Source organism: Thamnophis elegans, chromosome 7 (assembly GCF_009769535.1).
Source record: "Thamnophis elegans isolate rThaEle1 chromosome 7, rThaEle1.pri, whole genome shotgun sequence".
NCBI lineage: Eukaryota > Metazoa > Chordata > Lepidosauria > Squamata > Colubridae > Thamnophis > Thamnophis elegans.
In genome coordinates, this window is record NC_045547.1 from 17994502 (window position 1) to 18019695 (window position 25194).

The window sequence follows — 25194 nt, forward strand, 5'->3', positions numbered from 1 at the left end:
CCAACCTGAAGAGAAAAAAGTGAACTTGGCCTTGAATCCCCGGAAGTTATTTTCTTCATCGCTCTCAAACTGGATCAGCATGATGTTCCCTGAGCTCCACACAGGTGAAGGAATTGAGAAACCACACAGGAGAGCTATAAGGGGGCAAAAAGAACACAACTCAGCGGTGAAGTACTTTTCACCAGGGCCCATATCTCAAATAAGAGAAATGAACTCCCTGAGTCTAAATCAGGGGTCCCCAACCTTTTGGACCTCAGGGACCACTGAATTCATAATTTTAAATCCCGCGGACCACTAATATGGTCTGCCTAATGACTGGGTGGGCATGGCCAGGTGTTGTGGCCCAGCAGGAGCCGTTGGAGCTGCCACCAGACTCCGACAGCGAGGGGCCCTATGAGTCGGCTCTGGAGGATGTGGAGGACCCTGGACAGGGTTCCGACTCCGAGCAAGGCGCAAAGAGGCTGGTTGGCCACCAGGGGGCGCCTGAGCCTTGGACCAGTGGAGAGGAGACAAGGGAGTGTGATCCTGAAGTCATGCATTGGAGCAGTGGGGAGGAGCCAAGGGAGTTGTTTCTGGATGCGCGGCAACGCCGGGCAAATCGACGTAGAGAGCAGCTATGCAATTACCAAAGGTGATTGTAATTAGGCTCCTCTCAAGATAGTATTTAAAGAGAGACTGGGAGGAGCCTGGTTTTGCAGGATTCAACGTCATTCCTAACGCTGGAGAAGTTGTTATCTGTCGAAGTCTGAGTTGCTGCCAAGGTTCTTATCTGTTTGTTATGCTTGGCTTTCAGCCACCGAGATTTTGGTTTCTTGCTAATAAAGTGCTGTGACATTCCAGTTAAGCTTGTCTTGGCATTCGTTACTGGACGGAGGAGAGAGTCAGAACAGCCAGGTGTCATATGACTGGGTGGGCGTGGCTAACTTGATGTCACTCACATCGAGGATCACCTCGCCAGCCCCTACTCCCCCCTCCCCTCCCAGCCACTCCTTGCTGCCCGCCCAGGCTCCTTAGGGCCCCAATAGGAAGCAGCCACCAGGAGAAAGAGTTGGCAAAACAGCTCAGTTCAAATTGGATCCGACCAAGAAGGAGGATCAGCAGAAGCACCTCACTGAGGACTATAAGCATAGGCTTTCCAAGCAGAGGGAAGACCTGCGGGAGTGCAAGGCCAGGTACTGGTGCCTGGAGGCTCAGCAGGCTGAGAGGGTTAGCTAGTTCCAGGCCATGATACAATCCCACTGGAACAAGGCCTTCTGGCTCTTTGCCACCAGTGGCGTTTCTCTCCAGCTTTTGCCCAAAGAGTCGCACCAGGAGGCTGAAGCAGACCTCAAGTTGGAATTTCTGCCCCTGGTATCTGGCCTGGGGCCTGTAGTTTGAGGACATCTGATTTAGTGCATTAAAAAATGCAAATAATTTTTCTGCAGACCACCAGTTGGTGACCGCTGGTCTAAATCACCTCAGGAAGGTTGATTCAAGATTTTGGGGACAAATGATTTAAACCAGAGACATTTTACTTTGGTCTGCTATCTCTTGTCCACCACCACTGCCCATTTGTTTTATTTTTTTTCAGAATATAATCCACAGCTTCTTCAAAAGTCAATGGACAAGGTCCACCTTGCCAAGTCAAAACAGTTATTACCTAGCTGGTGGTCTTCTTCGGTGTCTCCATAAACAACAGCAGCATCATAAATACAATCCTGGCTGATTTCAACAGCAAAGTCTTCAAACTCCAACTGAAAGGGAGAATATTAGCATTCACCCCCATAGAACATACACAATAGCATCCCCATCTTTATGTCTTCTAGGACAGGGGTGTCAAACTCAAGGCCTGGGGGCTGGATCCAGACAATGGAGTGCTTAGATCTGGCCCACGGGGCCACCCTGAAAACAGCAAAGGACCAGTCCGCAGTGCTTCTGTCAGCAAAAATGGAGCTCTGGAGGGCTGCGTGCGGCCCTCCTGAGCTCCATCTTTACGGGCAGAGGTTTACAGTAGGCCACTGCAGCTGAAAACGGAGCTCATGAGGTCCACGAGCAGCACTCCCAAGCTTCGTTTTTGCTGGCAGAGGGTTGCAGGAGGTTGTTGCAGCTGAAAATGGAGCTTGGGAGCCCGTTTTCGCTGGCAGAGCACTCGGGCCACCACAGCCCCCTCCCCAACAAGAGGGATGTTGAGTTGACCACACTCATCCTGGCCACGCCCACCCCAGCCCCCCAACGTGAAACATAACCCTGAGGTGGCCCTCCATGAAATCCGTGACCCGACAAAAGGGCGAATGACAAAACTGCGCCCGACTAAACCGCGTCGCTAAAACCACGACGTCATCAACGTGGCGACAACAGCGCAGAGACAGAAGGGCGCTTTACAACAGCGCGTCGACAGAAAGCCGATTTAACTTAAGGTAAGGGTTAGGTTTAGGGTTACGTTTAGGGTTAGGTTTAGGGTTACGTTTAGGGTTAGGGGTTAGGTTTAGGTTTAGGGTTATGTTTAGTTTTACAGCGCGCTTCTGTCGCCGCGCTGTTGTCGGCGCGATTCAGCGCTCATTCGTCGGAGTGCTTTAGAACACACGGTTTTGTCACCGCGGTTTAGTTGGGCGCGGTTTTGTCGTTCGCCCTTTTGTCGGTGAACTCATGAAATTGAGTTTGACGCCCCTGCTCTAGGGCTTCTGATGGTACATTCTAGAAATTGTGGCCCTAACATATCTGAAGGGCATCCAATCCAACAACATCCCTGAGGCCATAGCAAAAAACTCTATCCCAACCTGACCAAGGAGCATAGCAAGGCAAATCAAGACATGATTTTTGGTCCCCGAGACAGGAAATCCTTTCAGCGTCTCTCCCTACATATGGCAGGAAAAGAATTCAGTAATATCGAATTAAATCATAATCTATTTCCCTTTCTTGACCTCCAAAATCATCAGCTCAAGGCAGTTGCCTCACTCTGCCAATGACAAGGCTCTCGTGTGAAGCCATTTTAAGTGCTTTGAGAACACAGATAAGTAAGATCATTGCCTCAAGAATGATTTGTGACTGACTGACACAGGCATCGCAAAAAAAGTTGGTTGCATTCCAGCCTAGGTCATCGCTCCTTATTACCTTGATGACATGGTCCACTGGGGCTTCAATGAGCCAGTGGCATTTTGTGCCGCTGGGATATACATCAGGGTAATTAGCCGTGTCAATCTTTCCTTCTTCCACCAGCATTGCAACACTGCCACAGCCAGAGCCTAGGACATTGGAGCAAGAGAGGCGGCAGCAAATAAGCAGAGATGCTATGCATCAACTGCACCTTATTAACTGGTGAATCAACATTAAGATCTTTTTTCCACCCGAATATACTTAAAATATGCAAATAGAGGCAGCGTGTCAACTTGTTTTTTTTTTCTTCAGAATAAGTAGAGACGAAGAAGCTGCCTGTTCCCCAACTGTCCTCCACAGAGAGGTTCGGAGGCAAAGGTGAAATTACCTGCTTCAGATGCTGGATGCACAGCACTGAAGGTGAATTCAAAGCCTCTGCCACCAATGCTGCCATCCGACACAAATATAACAATGGCTTGGTCCGACTCTATCAGCAAGGGGGAAGGCAGGACATCGCCACAGATTTTGCCTGTTAAGAAAGAGCAAAGTCAAGATGAACCCTGAGGGAGCCACATGCATCCTACTGACCCACTCTTTGTGGGTCTTTAAGGACTACAGAAGATGCAACTGGTACAGCTCAAGGATAGGATTCTTGGGTCCAGGCAATTCTTTCCCCAGAGCCCTCTGCAAGGCACCAATTCATCTATCTCAGGGGTGTCAAACTCGATTTCATTGAGGGCCACATCAGGGTTATGTTTGACCTTGAAGGGCTGGGATGGGTGTGGCCAGAGTGGGCATGGCCAGCTCAATGTCATTCGTGTCGGGGCACCTGTGGCAGCCCGAGTGCTCTGCCAGAAAAAATGGGCTCCTGAGCTCTGTTTTCTGCTGCGACGGCCTCCTGCAACCCTCTGCCAGTAAAAACGGAGTTGGGAGTGCTGCCCGTGGCCCTTCCAAGCTCCATTTTTGGCTGCAATGGCCTCCTGCATTACTCTGCCAGTGAAAATGGAGCTCAGGAGGGCCACACACAGCCCTCCCGAGCTCCATTTTCACTGGCAGAGGCACCGCAGGCCAGTCCTTCCTTCATGTTTCCAGGGCGGCTCTGCAGGCCAGATCTTAGCAACCTGCGGCTGGATCCGGGCCTTGAATTTGACACCCCTGATCTATCTGGTAAGATGAACTGTCCTTTGCCTCCATCCAATTGCAGGGTATGGTAGCTGAAGTAGAGAGAGAGAAAACAGGAGGTCAGAAAAAGAAGACGGGGGATTATTCTATCACTGAATTTGGATCTACCATTGCACCAATTTGGTCTCCAACTCAGAGGAACCTTCCGCAAGAGATGGCAGGTTCTCAAACACATTTCCCAGACTCAACCCTTAAAACTTTCCTTTATGTCAGAAAAGCCACCATTCCAGAGAGCAGCTGTTAGTCATAATTGATGCACTAGGCTAGACAGAGAAATGGCCCAACTCAGTCAAGGGCAGCTTTCTAAATCATACACTGAAATTTCACAAAGAATTGCACGAGGGACCTTCCACCTACCAATTAATTCCTTCTCACTTGAATAGAAAGCAACGTAGTCACGGTCACATTCAATCTGATCTTCTACGTCTAGTTTGATAAATTCCACCAGAATGATTTTATCTTCAGATACAGTTAGGTTCCAAACGCACCAGCTGGAAATAGACAATTTAAAGTATGGCTTGGGCAGAAGACATGAGATTACTGAGCTCCTGGAGTCAGGACCTGTCATGGACCCCTCGGTGGAAAACACCTTGCACTGATTCTTCTTCTACCACCTACAAACGTATCCCAAAGGAATAGAGCAGCAAACTCGTCTCCCTCAACTTTTATTTGTTTGCTTGCATGCGACGGGGAGATTGAACCACACGGAGAAAATAGGAACATAAAGGACAGAGGTGGTATTCAGCAGGTTCTGACCAGTTCTGGTGAACTGGTAACGGAAATTGTGAGTAGTTGAGAGAACCAGTAAATACCACCTCTGACTGGGCCCATCTATTCTCTGCCTCCTGAGTCCAAGCTGATTGGGAGGGAATGAAGATTTTGCAGTAACCTTCCCCCAGGAGTGTGGAGGGAATGGAGCTTTTACAGTATCTTTCCCCTGCTACGCCCACCAAGCCACACCCACAGGATCAGTGGTAAAAAAAAATTGAATCCCACCACTGATAAAGGATCCGTAGTTGTGGTATTTATATCCTGCCTTTTGTCTAGAAACCTAAGGCAGCATATATAAGGCCCCTTTCTCATATTTTCCCAACAACAAGAGTGTGACTCAGATGACTAAGACAGACTGACTGGATCACGATCTCCCAGGAAGCTCCCATGGATGAGCGTGGACCTCCCCATTCTTATTTGCCTTAACCACTACAGTGTTTTTCACACTTGGCAACTTTCAGGTGTGTGAATTCCCAGGAATTCTGGGAATTGAAGTCCACACAACTGAAAGTTGCCAAGTTTGAAAAACACTTCACTACACTGTCCTGGTTCCATAATAGAGTACTTATGAAAAATTAAAATTCTGTTGTTGTTTTTTTTAGTTCCTGGCTTGGTGTAGTAATGGAGAAATTAGCATAAAATAGAAATCACCGGTATTGGTCCTGAGCTTTATTTTCAGCTGCCACGGCCTCCTGCAACCCTCTGTCAGTGAAAACGGAGTGAAAACTCAATTTTCGCTGGCAGAAACACCGCAGGCCAGTCCTTTGTTGTTTCCAGATTGGCCCTGTGGGCCAGATATCTATTCTAAGGGCTGTAACCGGCCCCCCAGACCTTGAGTTTGACACCCCTGTTCTATTGCATCTTTATCAACCAACTCTCCTTTTGTTCCAAAAAATCCTAGCAAGGCAGTCCACTTAGTAATGTCCCTCAAGGAAGCTCAGCACCTGTGGTAAATATATACCTATTATCAAGGTAGTTGTCTTCAGCCAAGCGGGGATACCGAACAAGGCCACTTTCACCAAACACCAGCGTTCCATGGGGATTGCACTCTTCTCGGCTGGATGCAAACAGAAAGCTTGGGCCAGATTCTGAGCAAGAGAAACCAAAAAGGTTCCTGTAAAATATTGTCAGCATGAAGATGTAATTGAATGTGCCCCTTCAGCAGCAGAGGGGGAAGATTTTATACCAATTTTGTTGTATTTATTTTGTACAGTGACAATAAAGGCTACACTATACTATTTTGCCAACGCAGAACTTTCCCAAGAGACTCAGGTCAAGAAACTGCACAGGTTCTGACCTAGGCTTCCCAAAAGCACGAAGCCGACTCCTCGTTCGATAAAACCTCTTTTATTTAGTTTAAAGTGAATTCCTCTCCAGCAAAGTCCCGGCCAATAGTCTTTCAAGAGATTTCACAACTACAGACCTTTATCAGGCGTGGAGAGCTGCCAAGCCGATATCGTCTAAATGTCACGCTGTAGCAGCAATTACTTGGCAAGAAGTCAGGAACAGATCTTCTCCCTAATGAATTGAACTAATTGTCTCCTGCAAAGTCCCCTCCCCTTTCGCTCCTCTTTTATTCCCTATGGGAGGGGCCATTCACCGTCCACCTGTGCCTTTATTCCCGAGTCGACCCTTGTTCCTTAGCTGTTCCGTTCTCCTGGAAGATCTGTGTATGTGCACACTGGGAACAGGCTCCAGCTGTTCTTCTGCCCCATTGATGTCCAACTCTGAAGGCAGCTGATAACTATCAGACGACCCTGGCCCCATTTCTGCCTCCAACACAGAGCACTCATCAGAGCCTTTTTCAGACTCCAGGACTGGCCCATGTTCCTCCCCAACCTCCTCACTGTCCGAATCTGCTACTAGATCTGCTTGCTGCTGGCGGGCCACAACAGCACAATCCTGAGCTGGAGGGGAGGAAGGGGAAATATGTTCAGAGTAACTACACTTTAGAATCTCTAAGGATGTACTATATCTATTAGCTTAGACCAGGGGTGTCAAACTCAAAGCCCATAGGTCAGATCCAGCCTGCGGGATGCTTAGAACTAGCCTGCAGAGCCGCCTTGGAAACAGTGAAGGACTGGCCTGCGTTGGCTCTGCCAGCCCTCCCTGGCTCCGCTTTCTCTGGCAGAGGGCTGCAAGACGTTGAGCCCTCAATGAAATCAAGTTTGACACCTCTGGCTTAGAAAATTATAGCTGTACTTAGGCAAGATTCTGTCTATTAGATGTAAGCAAATAAAGATTGCAGTTGATTGGATTTCAGTCTCATCTCTGGGCATGAGCCTAACATCAGTGTTGCCAAACTAAATATTACTAGATATATATTCTGAAGCATTCTAGGGTGAGGGTCCTGGGTGCTCTCTCACTTGGTTGCTTTCTAGCTCAGACAGTACCATGGACCCCGCATTTGAACCCTGAGCTACAAATATTCTCCTTTATCAGCATCTAGGATGTAGTTGCCCTCAACCTCTTTCTCCCTTCCCCGTCTAGCTTGGGACTGTATAATCTCTCGATCCAGGTCTCCTTCTGGGAAAGTTCTGAGTTGGCAAGAATTCCTCCCTCGGTAATGCAGGTGCTCATTCCATCTCAAAAAGTATCTTTCAGGTACACAGTTTAATTCTTAGCAAAGTAATTACTGAATTTGACCCAATAATTGTGTGCGTTCTGCCACCAACTTGCCACATATCACATCATATTTTCTTCTAGCGGTTGACCGTGTGAGCACTATGACCACAGGGGAGCAAAGACTTGTACCTTTCTCCCTTCAATTTGGGGAAAAAATAAATGTGAAATATTCTCCTTTTGCATACTTAATTATCTAAAAACAAAGCCTCTGAACTCCAGTCTCATTGTCCCATCTTCAAAACTCTGCTGTTTTCTGACTTGGTCACCATTTATCAGTGATGGCTAACCTTTTGGTTGCCGAGGGCCGAAAGTGTGCACATGCACCCATAATGCAATGTGTGTGCACCACCCAGCGCACCCCACCCTGCGTGCATGCATGCATGATCCCCCATGTGTGCCCCGTGCATGCATGTGTACCTCCTGCACTCTCCCCACCTCCTGCTCATGCATGTGACCCCCCCACACCCTGCACATGCATGCACAAACTCCCACGCTCCCCACATCACCCACACATGCATGTGTCACCCCGTGCATGTGGCCATGACCCCTGCATGTGCGCCTGCACGGCAGAAACCCCAAAACCAACTGGTCAGCAGGAGGTGCATGCCAAAGGTGGGTTCCTACCAGTTCGGACCGGTTCAGCCGAGTAGGTAGTAACTGGGCCGGCCACACCCCCGAACTGGTTCTATCGGCCATAGGCACCGCCATCTTGTTTTTTGCTTCTGCACATGCGCAGAAGCCATTTTTCACTACTGTGCATGCGCAAGTAGCATGCAAAGTGCATCCCTGAGCGGACCGGCAGTAAAAGAAGCCGGAACCCACCCCTGGCATGCACGTATATGTGGTGGAGCTGAGCCAGGTGATGACTCGCATGCCTGCAGAGAGGGCTCCATGTGCCACCTGTGGCAAGCGTGCCATAGGTTCGCCATCACGGCCATAGAGTGTATTATAGAAAGAGCATCTAGAACCTGGAAGTTTCCAGAGAAAACAACTATCCCCGTCCACATTTTTCCTGTGGGAGAAAAGAATTACGTGATTCTAGAGAACGGTCAATGGTGAAAGAAGGATAAGTTAAAAGCAATACTGACCAGAGGTCATATGTTGAGTAATGAAATCCAGGAGCTCATTCACTTTAGAGAAAATTCCTGGAGAACCTCTACTGCCGTTGATCCTCTTGACAGTTACCCAGCCTTTTCCACAACCAATTCCCCACGAGGTGATGCCTACCAATGTCCAGATGCCGCTGGCTTTCCTACATGCCAGGGGCCCTCCAGAATCACCCTGATATAAAACATAATATGAGAAAAAAAAACTTCCAGGTAAGTAAGTGGTAGCACCATCCACATTTTTGGAAACATGTCAACAACACAATGCCCTCTCCACATTATTTATTTTATTGAATGTATTGAATGTAGAGATTGCCTTCCTTTTGGAGCTCAAGGAGGCATACACAACATTTCTTCATCCATTTCCCCCTCCCCATATCAATCTTGTGAAGTATATTGGGTTGACGGGGAGTGACTGGATCAAAGTCACCTACAAAGTTTCTGTACCGATGCATGGATGTGAATTTGGGACTTTCTGATCCTAGTCCAAACACCTTAATACAGTATATCAGATCTCTCGTTTCACTGACTTACATTTCACTCTTTAGGAATGTACACTTTGTTAAATATATGTAGCAATAGCAACAGACTGATATACTGCTTCACAGTGCCCTCTCTAAGCGGTTTACAGAGTCAGCCTCTTGCCCCCAACAATCCGGGTCCTCATTTTACCAACCTTGGAAGTTTGGAAGGCTGAGTCAACCTTGAATCTGGTGAGATTCGAACTGCCAAACTCCAGGCAGCTGGCAGTCAGCAGAAGTAGCCTTCAGTACTGCATTCTAACCACTGCGCCACTCTTATATGTACTGTAATTGTTAATGTGCTAGTATAGACCAGTGTTTCTCAACTTTAGCAACTTTAAGAGATGTGGATTTCATCTCCCAGAATTTCCTCGCTAGAAGCAGCAGCTGACTGGGGAATTTTGGGAGATGAAGTCCACATCTCTTAAAGTTGCCAATGTTGAGAAACACTGGTATAGACCATAATCTTGTAATGTCCTACTTTCCAACCAACACCATTTCAGTATTGTATTGCCCAAATTCAATATCTTTAAAGAAAAAAAATCCAGCAAATAGACAAAATTCAAAATGGTCTCAACCACAAAGGTAAAACAGGATATCACATAAACCAAGGCTGCAAGCACACAATTTTTTTTTTAGTTTTATTTTTAATGGGAGGCAACTGCTTTAGAATCCAGCATTGAACGGACCCTTGTAAGTTATGATATTAAGTTATCAGACAGGTCAATATTTTCATCAAAGCAATAAAACTGATCATTAGAAATACAATGCCAGCAATGATTTCCCCACAATTGGTGCATCACCCTTAATTAGAAAAAAAATTACTTTGTTCAAGGATGCCGTCAGAAACATGGAGTAGAGAGAGCTTCCTAACAATAGAAAAACAGAATACTGTATTTTTCGGCGTATAAGGCGACTGGGTGTATAAGACGCCCCCCTACTTTTCCTGTTAAAATATAGGCTATACTCGCCGTATAAGATGACCCTTCTTCTGAGGCACACCAAATAGCCAATCAGCCTCCATTTTATTTCCAGCGCCTTTCTCCCAGCTTGGAACTGAACCAAGTGGTTTTTCCTTCCAACGCTCCCCTTCCCCAAACTGGATTCCAGATGAGTCGGGTTGGCTTCTTCAGGCAACGGGGTGAGGTGGGGAGAACATGCTTCAGTCCAATTCAGGCTGAATATCCAAGACCCGCATCGCTGCATTGAAAGCAAAAGCGGCTCCGGGCCAACTTTTGTACCCAGAGGGCTTTTCCCAGAGTTTTGAAGAGAGAAGCCGCCGCAAGCATCCTCCCTGCCCGGCAACTCTCCCCACCGTCTCAGTTGACAGAGGAAAAAGACAGGGAGCTGAAGGAAATGCCGGGACGTGGATACCCTCCGCTCCCACCAAACAGAGGGTTTCCTCACTCAAGGAGAAGTGAACGGCCCACAACCACCAAGGCTACGAGCATTGCCTGCATTATAGGGCTTCCCAGGCTACTAGACCGGATTCTGTCTCCTATATGCCCGAAAAACAGAATATGAGGCGCTATACCGGCTTTTTTTTTTAAAGCTCCCCTAATCCTCCACCTCTTTCCAGAGTCCCACAGCAAACCGCAGCCACCACCCTCACATCCGCAACCCAAACCCATTTACCTCAGGCACCTGCGAGCCGGCTGAAGGCCTCCGCACTGCCAGGCTTCAGTAGTTTGAGCTCAGCGCCTTCTGCCTCCAGACCGCCAGCCAGACCTTACTAAGCCATCCCAGTGCTCATCCATCCACGTGCCCAGGCGAGGAGTGCCGAGGCTATCGATTGAAAGGCTGGCGTATGCGCTGGTGGCAGTACGGCCTTTTGCTTGGCGGCGTTGCTTTTTCTTTTCTTTTGTTTTTTCCCCCAAACAACCTCATTCAAATGAACATATTTTTAATCAACATATCGTTCTTTTATTTTTTATACAGCGGATGATGGTTTTGTTTTGGTTTTTTGGTATGGCCTTTATGCCCGTTATTTGTGCACAAATGTGTCACATCTTGGGGGTGGGGGAGAGAATCCCAAATTCTTGGAAATTCTTGGTAAGTTTCAGCTCGCCGTATAACGGGCATATAAGACGGCCCACGATTTTTGGAATGATTTTTATAGGCTAAAAAGTCATCTTATACGCTGGAAAATACGGTATCCTGTAAATTCTTTTTCTGAGGTACTTTAAACACTTGTGTTGTAGTTTCTACCTTGCACGCATCTCTTCCACCATCTGGAAAACCAGCACACAGCATGGACCTCTGTCCTGGGGGCAAATTTAAAGTTTTCAGCACTTCACTGCAGGTTATGCTGTCAATGATGGGAAGCTCCACTTCCTGTAGGACGTTTGACAGAGGCCCATCTGCAATAATAACAACAACAACAACAACAACAACAATAACAATGACAACAACTCTTCAAGAATCTCAGAACAGGAAAACTCTCTTCAAATCAAGCCAATAATTTGCATATGCTATCAAACTGGAATGTGATGTAGCTTCTTTTTTTAGAACTACTCCAACCATCATTTTTAAAAAGCCCTCATTGTACTGGAGAATTGTACGAAAGCTATTTCATAGTTGATATAAATCCTAAACTCACTTAGTAGCAAAATTTTGCTATTTCTTTAGTGACAACAATTTTCCATGCGAAACCCACCATCAATGGACAACATAACCCCCATTAACCCTGCTTACATTTTAAAAATTGTTTAATTTGTTATTAAATTGTTTATGTGTGGGATCTTGGGTGCTCTCTGAGCTTGGTTGTTTTCCCGAAGACATTTGATTACCATACTAAGTAACTTCATCAGTGCTAGTAGGGAATGGGATTTGCTCTCATTTTATATACTAAAGGCTTGCTCTATCAGTGTTGGTGAGTGTGGTCTTGGTGGTCTTTTGACTGTTGTTTACTATTAGTTTGGTAATTTGTTAATTGGGTATTATTTGCTTCTTGTTTGTGTAATGTTAATCTTGGTGCTAATTTCTGCTTTTCTGAGTGTTGATTGCTGGTGAGGAGATATTATGCTCTTTTTGTTTTCTTTCTGTGGTTTTTTTATTGTCTCTTTTGGATTGTACTCATGTACTTTTAATACATTTCATTATACATCATATTTTATTTATCTTATTGGATTTTTGGTCGATAACTATAATAAAGTTTTGATTTGATGTGCTCGGACTTGGTTTGTGGATCAATCATCCACGCACTGATTGGGTTCATACAATAAGCCAAATAAAACTAAACAAGTGAAAATATTGTGATGCTGAAACGCAGACAACATCTTTGCATTCAAAATGGTTTCTTAATATAGCAATTAAGTAACCCAAAGAAAGGGTGATAGGGAACATTAATTTTATTTATTTATTCATTTATTCAGCCTATACCGCTGCCCACTCATGTGCAACTCTGACTGGCTCACAATTTTTTTTAAAAAAGATAAAAAGGAAGCAGCACATTTCACCCAAGTTATAACAGTTTACAAAAGAAAATAAAGGTGGCTTCCTTGACATCCTGTCCTAATGCCTGGAGCCATCCTACTTTTGTGGGTTATATTGTTCCATGGGGCAGGGGGTAATATTCAGGCAGCAAACCATCCAATTTTAAGTTTTTATTAAAAATATGTTTTAAAAATTATATCAAACATCTTAATATAAAATTTGATGCCCTAAAATTGTCACTGGTGGAAGAAACACCTACAATAGAAAAAGAAAGGAAGAGAGGAGGAGAGGAAGAGGATGGAAGGAAGGAAGAGGTGAGGAGAGGAAGATGGAAGGAGAGAGGGTAAGAAGGGGAAGAGGAAGAGAGGAGTAGGGGAGAGGTAAGGGAAGAAGGAAGGGAAAGGCGAGAGGAAGGAAGAAAGTAGAGAAGGGAGGGAGAAAGAAAGTGGTGTCAAAACAGGTGAGGGATGGTAAACAAAGCAAACCAAACAGTATGTTATAACCAGGGTGAGTTCCTGCCAGTTCTAACCTCTTCTATAGAAGAGGTTCCACAAATCTACCGTGCCATTTAGAACTGGTTCTAGCTCCCTCCCTCTGCCCGTCCGCACCACGCTTGCCCCGCCCGCCACTCACTGATTGGCTGGCTCACCAATCGCCCCGCCCGCCTCTAAGAGTCATATCTAAACCTTAAAGTCTTATAGCTGTCAAGTTTGAACACCCCTGAGGGATTTCTTTTCTACAGGGTTAGGGGTGCAAGGGCCTTGTAACTTGACAGGTTTAAGATTTGCATGCTTCAATGCCAGAGTTCCTGAGTCAACATGACTGGAGGAGGAATTCTGGGAGTTGAAGTCCGCAAGTCTTAAAGCTGTCAAGTTTGAACACCTGTGGGGTTTTTTTTTCTAAAGGGTTAGGGGCGCAAGGGTCTTGTAACTTGACAGCTTTAAGACTTGTGTGCTTCAAATGCCAGAGTTCCTGAGCCAACATTTTGGTTGCTAAGCAAGAGCGTTGTTAAGTGAGTTTCACCACATTTTACAAGTTGGCCATCCCCACCCAGTCACATGGTTGCCAAGCCACTCCCAACCAGTCACATGGCCAGCAAGCCACTCCCACAAAGCAGGCCACACCTACAGAAGAGGTTCTAAAAATTTTGAAAACCCACCATTGGTTATAACCCTGTAAATGGAATGACAAATGTATAAGAACGACGAATGTAAAAAAGAATAATAACTATGTGAATGTATACCTATAATTGTATATAGAGAACAAAAATAAAAATGTACATTTTAGATTATGTTTTTTTAAATAATGGAAGTAACAGGAAAATGGTAAAAGGAAAATCTCTGTGTTTCAAAATGGTAATTAAGAGGCAGCAAGTTCATGCATCTTAAGGCACTTTTTCTACTATTCAAACACAGATCTATCTCAAGGAACTTTTCCATTAGTCCTGAAGTCGGTGTGCTTTTAACTTTGGCAATTTTGAGATGTGTGATTTTCAACTCCCAGAATTCCCCAGGCAGCTCTCCAGTTGACTGGGGAATTCTGGGAGTTGAAGTCCAGACATCTCAAAGTTGCTAAGACATTGCCCCTCCCCCCCAAAAGGGTTTTACAAATCTGCTGGCTCTCTCAGTTCATACATCTAGTCTACTTATGCATCCACCTCAAGATAGGACTATGATGGTGAACCTATGGCACATGTGCCACAGGTGACATGCAGAACCCTCTCTGTGAATATGTGAGCCATCACCTCAACTTAGCTCAACTGCGCCGTGCATGCGCATGCACCTCCCGCCAACCAGCTGGTTTTGGGGTCTCTGGCACTCAGGCATGGGTGGTTGGGATGCATGCAGGTGATGTGCACGCATGCATAGGGGGTGGGGTGCATGCGGGGATGTTGTGCGCATTGCATTATGGGTGGGTGGGTGCACGCTTTCACTGAGATAGAGTATATTAAGATTACCCAGCCAAAATCACTCCATCCTCCAGGTTAAAGCAGCCAATGCCAAAGTCATTCCTATGACTTTCTTCGAGGTTAAAAGTCTAGAGCAGGTGTATTAAACTCAAGGCCCACAGCCGGATCGGGCCTGCAGGATGCTCAAATCTGGCCCCTGGGGCTGACCTGGAAACAATGAAGGACCAGCCCGTGCCAGCAAAAATGGAACTCGTGATCGCTGCGTGCGACCCTCCTGAGCTCCATTTTCACTGGCAGAGGGTTGCAGGAAGTCATTGCAGTCGAAAATGGAGCTCAGGAGCCCATTTTCACTGGCAGAATGCTCATGCCAACCCAGGCTCACCCTGCCCACTCCCACCCCGCCCCGCCCCCTGAGGTCAAACACAATCCTGATGCAGCCCTCAATGAAATCAAGTTTGACACCCCTGGTCTAGAGAACTATAGTTTCCTTGACATTCCCTCTGCCTCTTTCAAGTCTTTCTGGGAAAATAGATCTCCCCTCCTCTTGCACTGTAATTTGCAAGGAAACTTCAAAGCTCCAAGAAGCTTCAAGGCTTTCCCTTCAAAGAAGATTAATGGCATCTCTCATTGTGTACTGACCAGAAGGGCTAAAGGCCGTGTGTCTTACAGACCAATATCTCTGGAGGGTGCCCAAGGAGCAAGGTTGTTCATGCTCTTCCCAATTACCTTGATGTGTCATATAATCCCTAAAGCACTTGTCATTCCAGATGTCCAGGTGTTGGCTTTGGTTACTACCAACTGCTCAATGATATTGAGGATGGAAATGGAGAAGCAGAAGGCTCCACCGAACAAAATATGATTGATGGCCTTTCCCCACATGCATTTAAACCTTGGAACAAGCCCATCAGGCCAAAAGCTCTTGTCCATCAGATCTCATGATGTTTCCTTTAAACTTGCCCCTGGACCCTGTGTGAATCAGTCTTATGTTCTCTTTCAGTTAACACTGTCTGGGGTAACTTCAAACTGTGTAAAATGTGTTGGGTCTTGTCTCTCATTACCCTAGAGCAGGGGTGGGCTTCAAAAATTTCAGCAACGGGTTCTCCGCCCGGTTGCTGGGTGGGCGTGTCCATAGTGGGTATGACCTAGTTGGCCTCCTGCACCACCGTGGCAGGGGGGATTTTCACCTTGCCCAGGCTCCAGAGGCTTTCCTTGAGCCTCTGGGAGGCAAAAACTGCCTCCCCGGGGTCTGGAGGCCCTCCGGAGGCCCGGAACTTCCAGGAGGCCCGTTGCCCCCCCTTCCCGAGTCTCCGCACAGGCCCTGCACTTACCTCGCATCCAAAACAGGCCTTGTGGAGACCCCTGGGAGGGGTGGGCAGGATTCCCCAGCCAGGGGTGGGATTTGGAGGTTTTCCGAACCGGCCATAACATTAGCTACAGGTTCTCCCAAACCCGGGCGAACCCATAGCAGCCCATACCTGCCCTAGAGCCAAGGGTAATGCTGGCAACTTTAAGATGCATGGACTTCAATTCCCAGAATTCCCCTGGCTGGGGAATCCTGGTAGTTGAAGTCCCTGCCTTTAAAGTTGCCAAGGTTGGGACCCCCTGCCTTAGAGGGAAGCCAGATGACTACTATGACTTCAGACAGTGGCATTAGAAGCAGGAAGGGGTGCAGCATCGAGATGGTCGACCCTCATAGAGTTTTATGTGAAGCACTTCAATGCATTAGTGGGGAAAATTCATAAAATAGTAGGAGAAAGCGGGTTAGCCAGTATGGCGGAGGATCTGGGCTTTATAAGGTCCTGTACTATTACTCCTGGCAGCCCTAGGCAACAAAGCTAATAGTGAGTCCTACTACATTTTGTAGCTCTACTGCAGGGGTGGGTTCCGGCAGCTGCTACTGCTGGTTTACTCACGGCCACGTCCCCTGCGTACGTGTGCTACGCACACATGTGCAGTACAATAAAAAATTGCTCTGCGCATGCACAGAAACAAAAAACAACATGGCAGCACCTATGGAGCCACCCGGAGAACCGGGACAGGGCAGGCCTGGGTTGTTGCCGGTTCCAGCGACCCAGGCCACCAAACCACTACCAATTCGGTTGAACAGGTCCGAAACAGTAGGAAGCCATCACTGCTCTACAGGTTCATCCTGCAATAATTAAAAAGTAGCTCAAGAGCAAACTGCATAAGCTATTTCCTCATAAGAAGCTCAGGGCCAAATACTCACCCTCAGAGGTTTTGCCCCATCCACTCACAACGCAGAGCGTTCCGGCTTCAAATACATCATCCTTGTGGGGAAGACAGATAGGCTGTACTTCATAGCCTAAGAGAGGGAATACACCCGACAATTTTAAATCAATGTTTTCTTTTGATGAACGCCCACAAATTTCACAGGGAAGATTTCATTTCTACATTTCTGTGGCAAAAGACTAGCTCAGGGGTACATCAATGCCACATGCAGAAGTTCCCAGATTTGATCTCCAGGTTTTTCCCCCCTCCCTGTTTAAAAAAGAATCCAATAAGAAATCAAAAATGTATTCCTAGGTTCCAGAGAATGGTTTGCCTCTACAACAGGGGTGTCAAACTTGATTCCATTGAGGGCTGCATCAGGGTTGTGTTTGACCATCTACCAGCCAATGCCACCTGGCTATTACCCCGGAGAGGGCCTTCTCTGTGGCAGCTCCGGCCCTCTGGAATGAACTCCCCGCAGGGATTCGGACCCTCACCTCTCTCCAGGCCTTCCGAAAAGCCGTCAGAACCTGGCTTTGCCGGCAGGCCTGGGGGTGATGAGTTCCCTCCCCTCTCGACATGTATGGCTGTGCGACTGTTGTCTACTTTTATTATTTGTATTTTGTCTTTTATGTTCCCCTTTTTTTCCCCCTTGAATTGTTCGCCGCCCTGAGTCCTCCCGGAGAAGGGCGACATACAAATAATAAAATACAAATACAAATACCTCAGCTGGCTGGGGTGGATGTGGCTAGGGTGGGCGTGGCCAGCTCAACGTCACTCGTGTGGTGGCCCGAGCGCTCTGCCAGCAAAAATAGGGTCCTGAGCTCCATTTCAGCTGTCATGGCTCCTGTAGCCCTCTGCCAATGAAAACGGAGCTCCTGAGCACGTGGCCCTCCTGAGCTCCGTTTTCACTCACAGAAGGTTGCAGGAGGCCATGACAGCCGAAAATGGAGCTCAGGACCCTGTTTTTGCTGGCAGAAGCACCCAGGCCAGGTTTCATTGTTTACAGGGCAGTCGCATGGGCCAGATCTAAGTACCCCATGGGGCGGATCTGGCCCCCAGGCCTTGGGTTTGACACCCCTGCTCTACAGAGTCTCTCGCAGCTATGGCCACCCTTAACTCCCTTTGCAAAAAAAAAATCTAGGCCAGACCCCTTCTAGTGATGTCATAGGTTCTTCCCAAAATTGGGAGGTTGAGTTACAGCCTTCCTCTCTCTCAAGCATTCTCCATTTTTGGCACACACTCCCACCATTTTCTTTAATAGTGCTTCGCTCGAGTCTCTTCTTACCATATTGTACCTGGTGTTTCAAAAACAGCAATGCTATATCTGAATCCATATTCCCAAATCTGTTGAAGTCAGGATGGACAACAATTTCAGAGACTGAGACGCTCTGTTCTTCTTCATCCCCACTGCCGAGATCAAACTCCCCAACAGTCACAATCAGATTCTTCATAACTTTTCTAAAAAAGAGCGGAAAGAATTATTGTTCAGCCAGTGGGCCCTATCCTAAAGTATATGTCCAATGTAGTAAAATCAAAGTTATGATTCCTTGATTCTACACGGGAGAAAAACTCCCCAAACTTGCAGTGGTGATACCAAGGAAATTCAAGGAAATTCATTCAGCCCTCATTTGCTTGCAACAGCCTTTTCCTTCTTAGAAACTGGAATTCATAAAACACCTGTCAAGCACCTGAACAGAATCATTTTAATGTGAGAGGCATGTAGTAAAGATAAAAGGTAAATGTTTCCCTGTCCAGTCGTGTCCAACTCTAGAACGTAATGTTCATCTCTATTTCTTGGCTGAGGAAGCCAGTGTTGTCTGAAGACATTTCCATGGTCACGTGGCCAGCATGGCCAAAGGCAGACAGAATGCTGTTACCTTCCCACCAAAATGGTACCTATTTATCTACTCACATTTGCATGCTTTCAAAGAGCCGAGGTGGCGCAGTGGTTAGAGTGCAGTACTGCAGGCCACTTCAGCTGACTGCTATCTGCAGTTCGGCGGTTCAAATCTCACCAGCTCAAGGTTGACTCAGCCTTCCATCCTTCCGAGGTGGGTGAAATGAGGACCCAGATTGTGGGGGCGATATGCTGACTCTGTAAACCGCTTAGAGAGGGCTGAAAGCCCTATGAAGCGGTATATAAGTCTAACTGCTATTGCTAACTGTTAGGTGGGCAGGAGACAAGTCACCTTCAGTACTTAAAGCATTTGTATGATCTCGCCACACAACCAGACAAAATCAAAGATTCAAGAATGAGACAAACTTCATTAAGGTCTGTTCAGTGCTGGTCTTGACATTTTGGAAACTTAGGAAAAATTTCCCAGTCTTGTTTTTAAATTAGCCAATGGTGATAGAATGCTTTTGAACGCTTGAAATGCTTCCCTCCAGATTTTTTTCCCCATTTGGATTAAACTGCCATTTATGTGATAAATTGACAACTAACTAACCTACAGTCTCCTGACTGTTTATGTCTGCTCACTCTTCCATTCCTTTCCCAGTCTCCCTGGGTTGGCTAGGAAATTCTGGGAACTGAAGTCCATAATCTCAAAATTGCCCAAGTAAAAAAAAAAAATTGCACTAACACAGAGGTGTCAAACTCAAGGCCCAGGACCGGATATGGCCCACAGGGTGCTTAGATCTGGCCACGGGGCCGCCCTGGAAACAGAGAAGGACCGACCTGCGGTGACTCTGCCAGCAAAAATGGAGCTCCATTTTCACTGAAAGAGGGTTGCAGGAGGCTGGCACAGCCTAAAAAAACAGAGCTCAGGAGCCCGTTTTCTCTGGCAGAGCACTCAGGCCACCACAGGTATCCCAGAGACGAGTGAAGTTGAGCTGGGCACGCCCACCCTGGCCACAGCCACTCCCTACCCGAGGTCAAACACAACCCTGATGTGTCCCTCAATGAAATCAAGTTTGACACCCTTGCACCAACACCTCCTCCCTTCAGCCTTAGTTTACATTTTGCCTGCCAATTCCACAAGCTTTTTGCACAATGCTACTCCGTAAGCTGCCACCGTATCTCAGCAGCCCTTTAACCAGGCATCTTCTTCAATTACTTTCGGTTCCTCTCCAAGCAAGTTATATAAAGTGTAGCTTACAGATCTAAATCTACGACGCAGTGAGCTGCAGTGGCCACCACATCATCACCAATCAAACTGCCACCGCAGAAATGAGAACGGCCTCGCTTGACGGAGACCTATTCAGCAGGGAGAAAGAGGATGGGAGAAGACAGAAATCAGATCGTTGAAAAAAAAAAAGAGTTTCCAACTTTAAGTAATTGCTATAAGGCAGCCTGGTCAATTAGAAGTTTGATTAGACAGGAGAATTGTGATCAGGTTGGCCCTTGTATTCTAGGGAAATTGGTCATAGAACTAAAGCTATATAAATGAGTTTCTCTTGCCAAGGCATTATTAGAACTGAATTGGGGTTTGATATATGTACTAAGCAGTGTATCCTGGACTACAAAGCATTTCCCTTTGACCATTCTACTGTGCAGCTGGTAGATGCATTTGGACCTTCTTGGAGAATTTGCTGCAGAACACCTGCTATTTATGGTTTAGCTCTGCACCTCGTCCTTGTTCACCAACCACAATTGGGACCAACCACTCCGTTGCTAAGCGAAACTACAACGGTGTTTACGATCTTACTTCGGCTTCCCTTTTGCTTTACAGACCTGTGAAGGTCGCAAATGGACGAATGGGTTGCAAAGTTGCCCTTTCGCCACCCTGATCGCTGCAAAACGGTCGCTATATGAGACAATCGGTAAATGAGAACGATCTATAAAAGCTGATCTGTGTTTTGTTTTGCTTTTTTTTTTAAAAAAAGATGAACGGCAGTTCCTGGGAATAGCAATAAGCAATTACAATTAATTTGCTTAATTAATAAATAATTAATAAAAGCAATTATTTTTTTAAAAAAAAAAAGCATAGATACCTGCCATGGTTGCCCTCCTGGCATAGACATTCGTCCTCCAATAATTCTGGAAAAAGACCCAAGTTCTAAGTCATCTTCCAGATCCATGAAGCGAAATCCACATTTTCTTCCTTGGGAAGCAGAAGGGAGGGGAAATGGATTTGAGGGTGTACTATTTTTGTAGTCTTATATGAGACCAAACCAATGGTGGGTTCCTACTGGTTCGAATCTGTTTGGCTGAACCGGTAGTGGTTTGGTGGCCTGGGTCGCTGGAACCGGCAGCAACCCAGGCCTGCCACACACCCCAAACTGTTCTCCTACGGCGGCACCATCTTGTTTTTTGCTTCTGCGCATGCGCAGAGCAATTTTTATTGCACTGTGCATGTGCATGCAACGCACATCAAGTGTGCAAAATGCCCGTGCCTGCTGCAGCCACGGCCAAACTGGTAGTAGTGAGTGCCAGAACCCACCCCTGGACCAAATACTACCTCCAAGTCATATTTGGATATCTTGTCCCAAAGGTTCACAACTGGGACCAGAATTTCCATTTGTTAAGCAAGGTAGTTTTTAAGTGAGTTACACCCAGTTGCACAACCTTTGCTTGCCACAGTTCTTAAATGAATCACTGCAGTTGTGAAATGAATCATACAATTGTTAAGTGAATCAAGCTTCTCTCCCCCCCTCCCCCCCGCATTGACTTTGCTTGTCAGAAGCCAGATGGGAAGGTTGCAAATGGAGAACAGATGATCCCGGGAAAACCCGCCGTCATTGTAAATACATGCTGATTGCCAAGTGCTCAACGTTGTTACCATGTGACAGTTGGGATGCTGGAACCATCGTAAAGGTGGGGCCTGGTCAGACATCACTTACTTCAGTGTTCTTGTAACTTCACACACTCACTAAACAGATGATCTTAAATCAAGAACTATCTGTAGATAAAGCCAGGGATGTCCAGCAGAAGTAGAAAAAGATAGTGGATGCAACCATCCATATGAAATCTTATCGCTTTCTCATGTACCATGTGTGCAAAGCATCAGGGGTGGGTTCCAGCTTCGATTACTGCCGGTTCGCTCAGGGACGCGCTTCGGGAGCGCGTGCACACTTGATGTGTGCTACACGGGCATGTGCAGTAGTAAACAAAATTGCTTTTGTGGATGCGCAGAAGCAAAAAACAAATAGGGGTCCCTATGGTGCCACCACTAGAACCGGTTAGGGGCCGTGGCCAGCCAAGCTACTACCTACTTGCCCAAACTGGGCCAAACCAGTAGGAACCCATCTCCGCAAAGCATGTAAAAAAGGGCAGACTTCATTTACAGTTATGACTTCCATCTTGATTTTTGGGCATCTCCATGGATGCCCCTGGATAAATAGTGTAAATATTAAAAGATATTAAGAAGGACAACCTTACCTCTTTCCATCCTCTCAAAGTCCAGTGATTTAGAAAGAGCAAAGTTCTCAGACAGCTGTTCATGAGAAGACAACCTCTGCCATTCATCCATTCCACTTAACTTGCTTGTTTCTGAACTCTGGAAAACTGTGAAAGTAAAACATTTTGAGGGAAGTCTTGTGGGACCAATTAACCGGCAATGACGGTTGTTAAGGGATTTGTACCCTGAGATACTTTGGTCTTAAAGTTCTAAGATCACTTCCAATTTCTATTATACAATAAACCAGGGGTGTCAAACTTAAGGCTTGGAGGCTGGATCCAGCTGGTGGGTGCTTAGATCTGGCCTGTGGGGGCCACCCTGGAAACAGTGAAGGACTGGTCCGCAGTGCCTCTGCCAGTGAAAATGGAGCTCCGTCTTCACTTGCAGAGGGTTGCAGGAGGCCATTGCAGCTGAAAATGGAGCTCATGAGGACTGCGGGCAGCACTCTCAAGCTCCATTTTCAGTGGCAGAGAGTTGCAGGAGGTTGTTGTAGCCGAAAACGGAGCTCGGGAGCCTGTTTTCACTGGCAGAGTGCTTGGACCACCACAGGTGCCTCCAACATGAATGATGTTGAGGTGGACACACCCACCCTGGCCATGTCCACTCTGCCCCCCCCCCAAGTCAAATACAACCCTGATGGGGCCCTCAATGAAATCGAGTTTGATACCCTTGCAATAAACCAACCTTGTGCCTGAAATATGTGAAAAATGTCCTAATCTTTCTAAAACATTCATTGTATGAATGAGATCAATGGAAATTGAACAAAACAAATAAATTGTCCATGGCGAACCATGAGAATGTTCAGTAACAGAGGAAGCACTGCATCTACATCATGGGACTCAGGGGAAAGAAGAACACAAAATGAAAGGTGAGAACATCACACATTCCTAGTGTGATTCACAGACAGGCAGAGTGAAAGTGACAGGGGAAAAAAACCATTGTGCATGTTGTCCAAGGAATAGTGAGAATTTGATCTGAATTATAGATAGTCCTGAGTTAACAACCACACACCCAGCAAACTTTTTTGGGTGTGTGGGAAAAATAGGAGGACGAAGGAATATTATGTATGTTCACCTCCTTAAAATTATTTATAAAAATATAAATGCAAGGTTTTCTTTAAAAAAAAACTAAAAAATAAATTGTAATAATGTTCTCAAGGAAGCTTAATGTTTCCTGTGATTTCCTGAAAATAAGGCCAGGCCTTATATTAATTTTTGCTTCAAAAGATGCATTGGGGCTTATTTTCTGGTTAGCTCTTATTTTCGGGGAAATGCAGTACTAAATGCACCAGGGGTGGGTTTCAAAATTTTTAGAACCTATTCTGTAGGTGTGGCCTGTTTTGTGGGAGTGGATCAGTGGTCATGTGACTGGGTGGGTGTGGCTTGGTGGGCGTGTGACCAGGTGGGTGTGGCCAACTTGGAAAATGTGGTGAAATTCACTTAACTCTTGAAACTCTTGCTTAGCAACCAAAATTTTGGGCTCAATTGTCATAAGTTCTCTTTCTCTTTCTCTTTCTCTTTCTCTCTCTCTCTCTCTCTCTCTCTCTCTCTCTCTCTCTCTCTCTCTCTCTCACTCTCACTCACTCACTCACTCACTCACTCACTCTTTCTTTCCTTCCTTTTGTCTCTTTCCACCTCTTTCTTTCTTCTCTCTCTCCCACTTCATTTTTCTTTTTTCGTTCTCTTTCTATCTTTGTCTCTCTCTTTTTTCTCTCACTCTCCCTCCATTCCTTCCTTCCTTCCTTTCTTGTGTGTATCTCTTCCTTTCCTGTGTGTATCTCTCCCCCTTCCTTCCTTCCTTCCTTTTGGAACAGGTTCCAAAAGGTACGCTAAATTTCATGAACCAGTTCTGACATACCGGTGTGAACCGGGAGAAACCCACCCCTGAAATGCACGCATCTGGCTGACAATCTTAACTGGGGCTTTATTTTGGGGGGAGGGCTTATATTATGAGCATCCTGAAAAATCATGCAAAGGCTTATTTTCCAGTTGGGTCCTATATTCGGGGAAACAAATGTTTCCAATGTCTGAAAATGGTTCAGCCTAAAAAACAAAGATTCAAAAGGTAAGAATGTAAAGCAATCTTCCACAACATTATGAGTAATTTCACACAATGTTGATCACAGAGACTAATCATTAAGCATGCATCTTCTAGAAGACATGCAAATCTGGCTAGGCTGCAGTAAGCCACCATGCTGTTTTCTAAGAACACATCTAAAGTTTATATTTATGTGGGAAGAAGGCGGGGCTTAGCAGTGAGAAGATGGAGTTTCAGGCTACTCCTGAAATTCCTCTATACCGAAGGATTTTTGGACGGGTTCTTTGAACTCTAGCTGTCCCGTAGACGACAGTGAAGGTGGGGAGAGACCCAGGACCCCAGAGATATCCGCAAATCTCTGGGGGGGGGTATTAACTCCTCGTGCCAATTCCTTTTTGGATTAGCTGCGTGCTAACTGAAACTGCAGGTTGCCCCTAAGAATGGAAGAAGTGATGTCATCTGGTAAGCTGATTTTATTATCCAAGAGAGACTGTTCGTGTTAAAAAATTAAGCTAACTGAAACCAAAGAACAGGAAGATTTAGCGGCGAATTGGCTTTTTCTAATGGATTTATGACTGGTGGTTACTTTACTTCTTAAATGCTTCAAGAAACTCCGCGACATCCTCCCCCCTCTGAATCTCCCTAAGTGGATCGTAAAACTTATCTCCTACTAATTAGCCCGTCACGATTCGACATTTTTATTACTTTACTACCTAGTTCTGTTTACAACTAGATAAGATTGACAGCCTGTAAGAGACTAAAAAAAAAGTGCTTCGAAGCCTGTGGGGAAAAAAAAAGAGAGCTTCTAATTTTTAACTACGACACATCATGGCGTCCCAAAATACCTCTAAGATTTCATTTCAGGCTCTTTTCTCTGCGTGTAGAGGACTCTTTGATTCTTATCAAAAACTGGAAAGAAAACTGGATCAACTGATTCTAAAATATGAAGTTAAAACTGAGATCGT

General features: G+C 46.1%; 1 protein-coding gene across 1 annotated transcript in view; it reads right to left on the bottom strand.

Moving 5' to 3' along the window:
- The window catches only part of OVCH1 (ovochymase 1), a 61899-nt gene extending 39635 nt beyond the window's left edge, over positions 1 to 22264 (bottom strand). The window contains exons 1-14 of the mRNA XM_032221108.1: positions 22174 to 22264; positions 20787 to 20896; positions 19952 to 20049; positions 18139 to 18311; positions 16849 to 16944; positions 11486 to 11637; positions 8739 to 8931; positions 6873 to 6932; positions 5987 to 6113; positions 4612 to 4745; positions 3461 to 3601; positions 3091 to 3221; positions 1640 to 1733; positions 6 to 134 (exon numbers count right to left, since the gene is read on the bottom strand). Coding sequence (XP_032076999.1) covers positions 6 to 134; positions 1640 to 1733; positions 3091 to 3221; positions 3461 to 3601; positions 4612 to 4745; positions 5987 to 6113; positions 6873 to 6932; positions 8739 to 8931; positions 11486 to 11637; positions 16849 to 16944; positions 18139 to 18311; positions 19952 to 20049; positions 20787 to 20896; positions 22174 to 22264 — 1729 coding nt within the window. The remainder of the gene's footprint in view (positions 1 to 5; positions 135 to 1639; positions 1734 to 3090; positions 3222 to 3460; positions 3602 to 4611; positions 4746 to 5986; positions 6114 to 6872; positions 6933 to 8738; positions 8932 to 11485; positions 11638 to 16848; positions 16945 to 18138; positions 18312 to 19951; positions 20050 to 20786; positions 20897 to 22173) is intronic.
- Positions 22265 to 25194: the final 2930 nt, after the last annotated feature.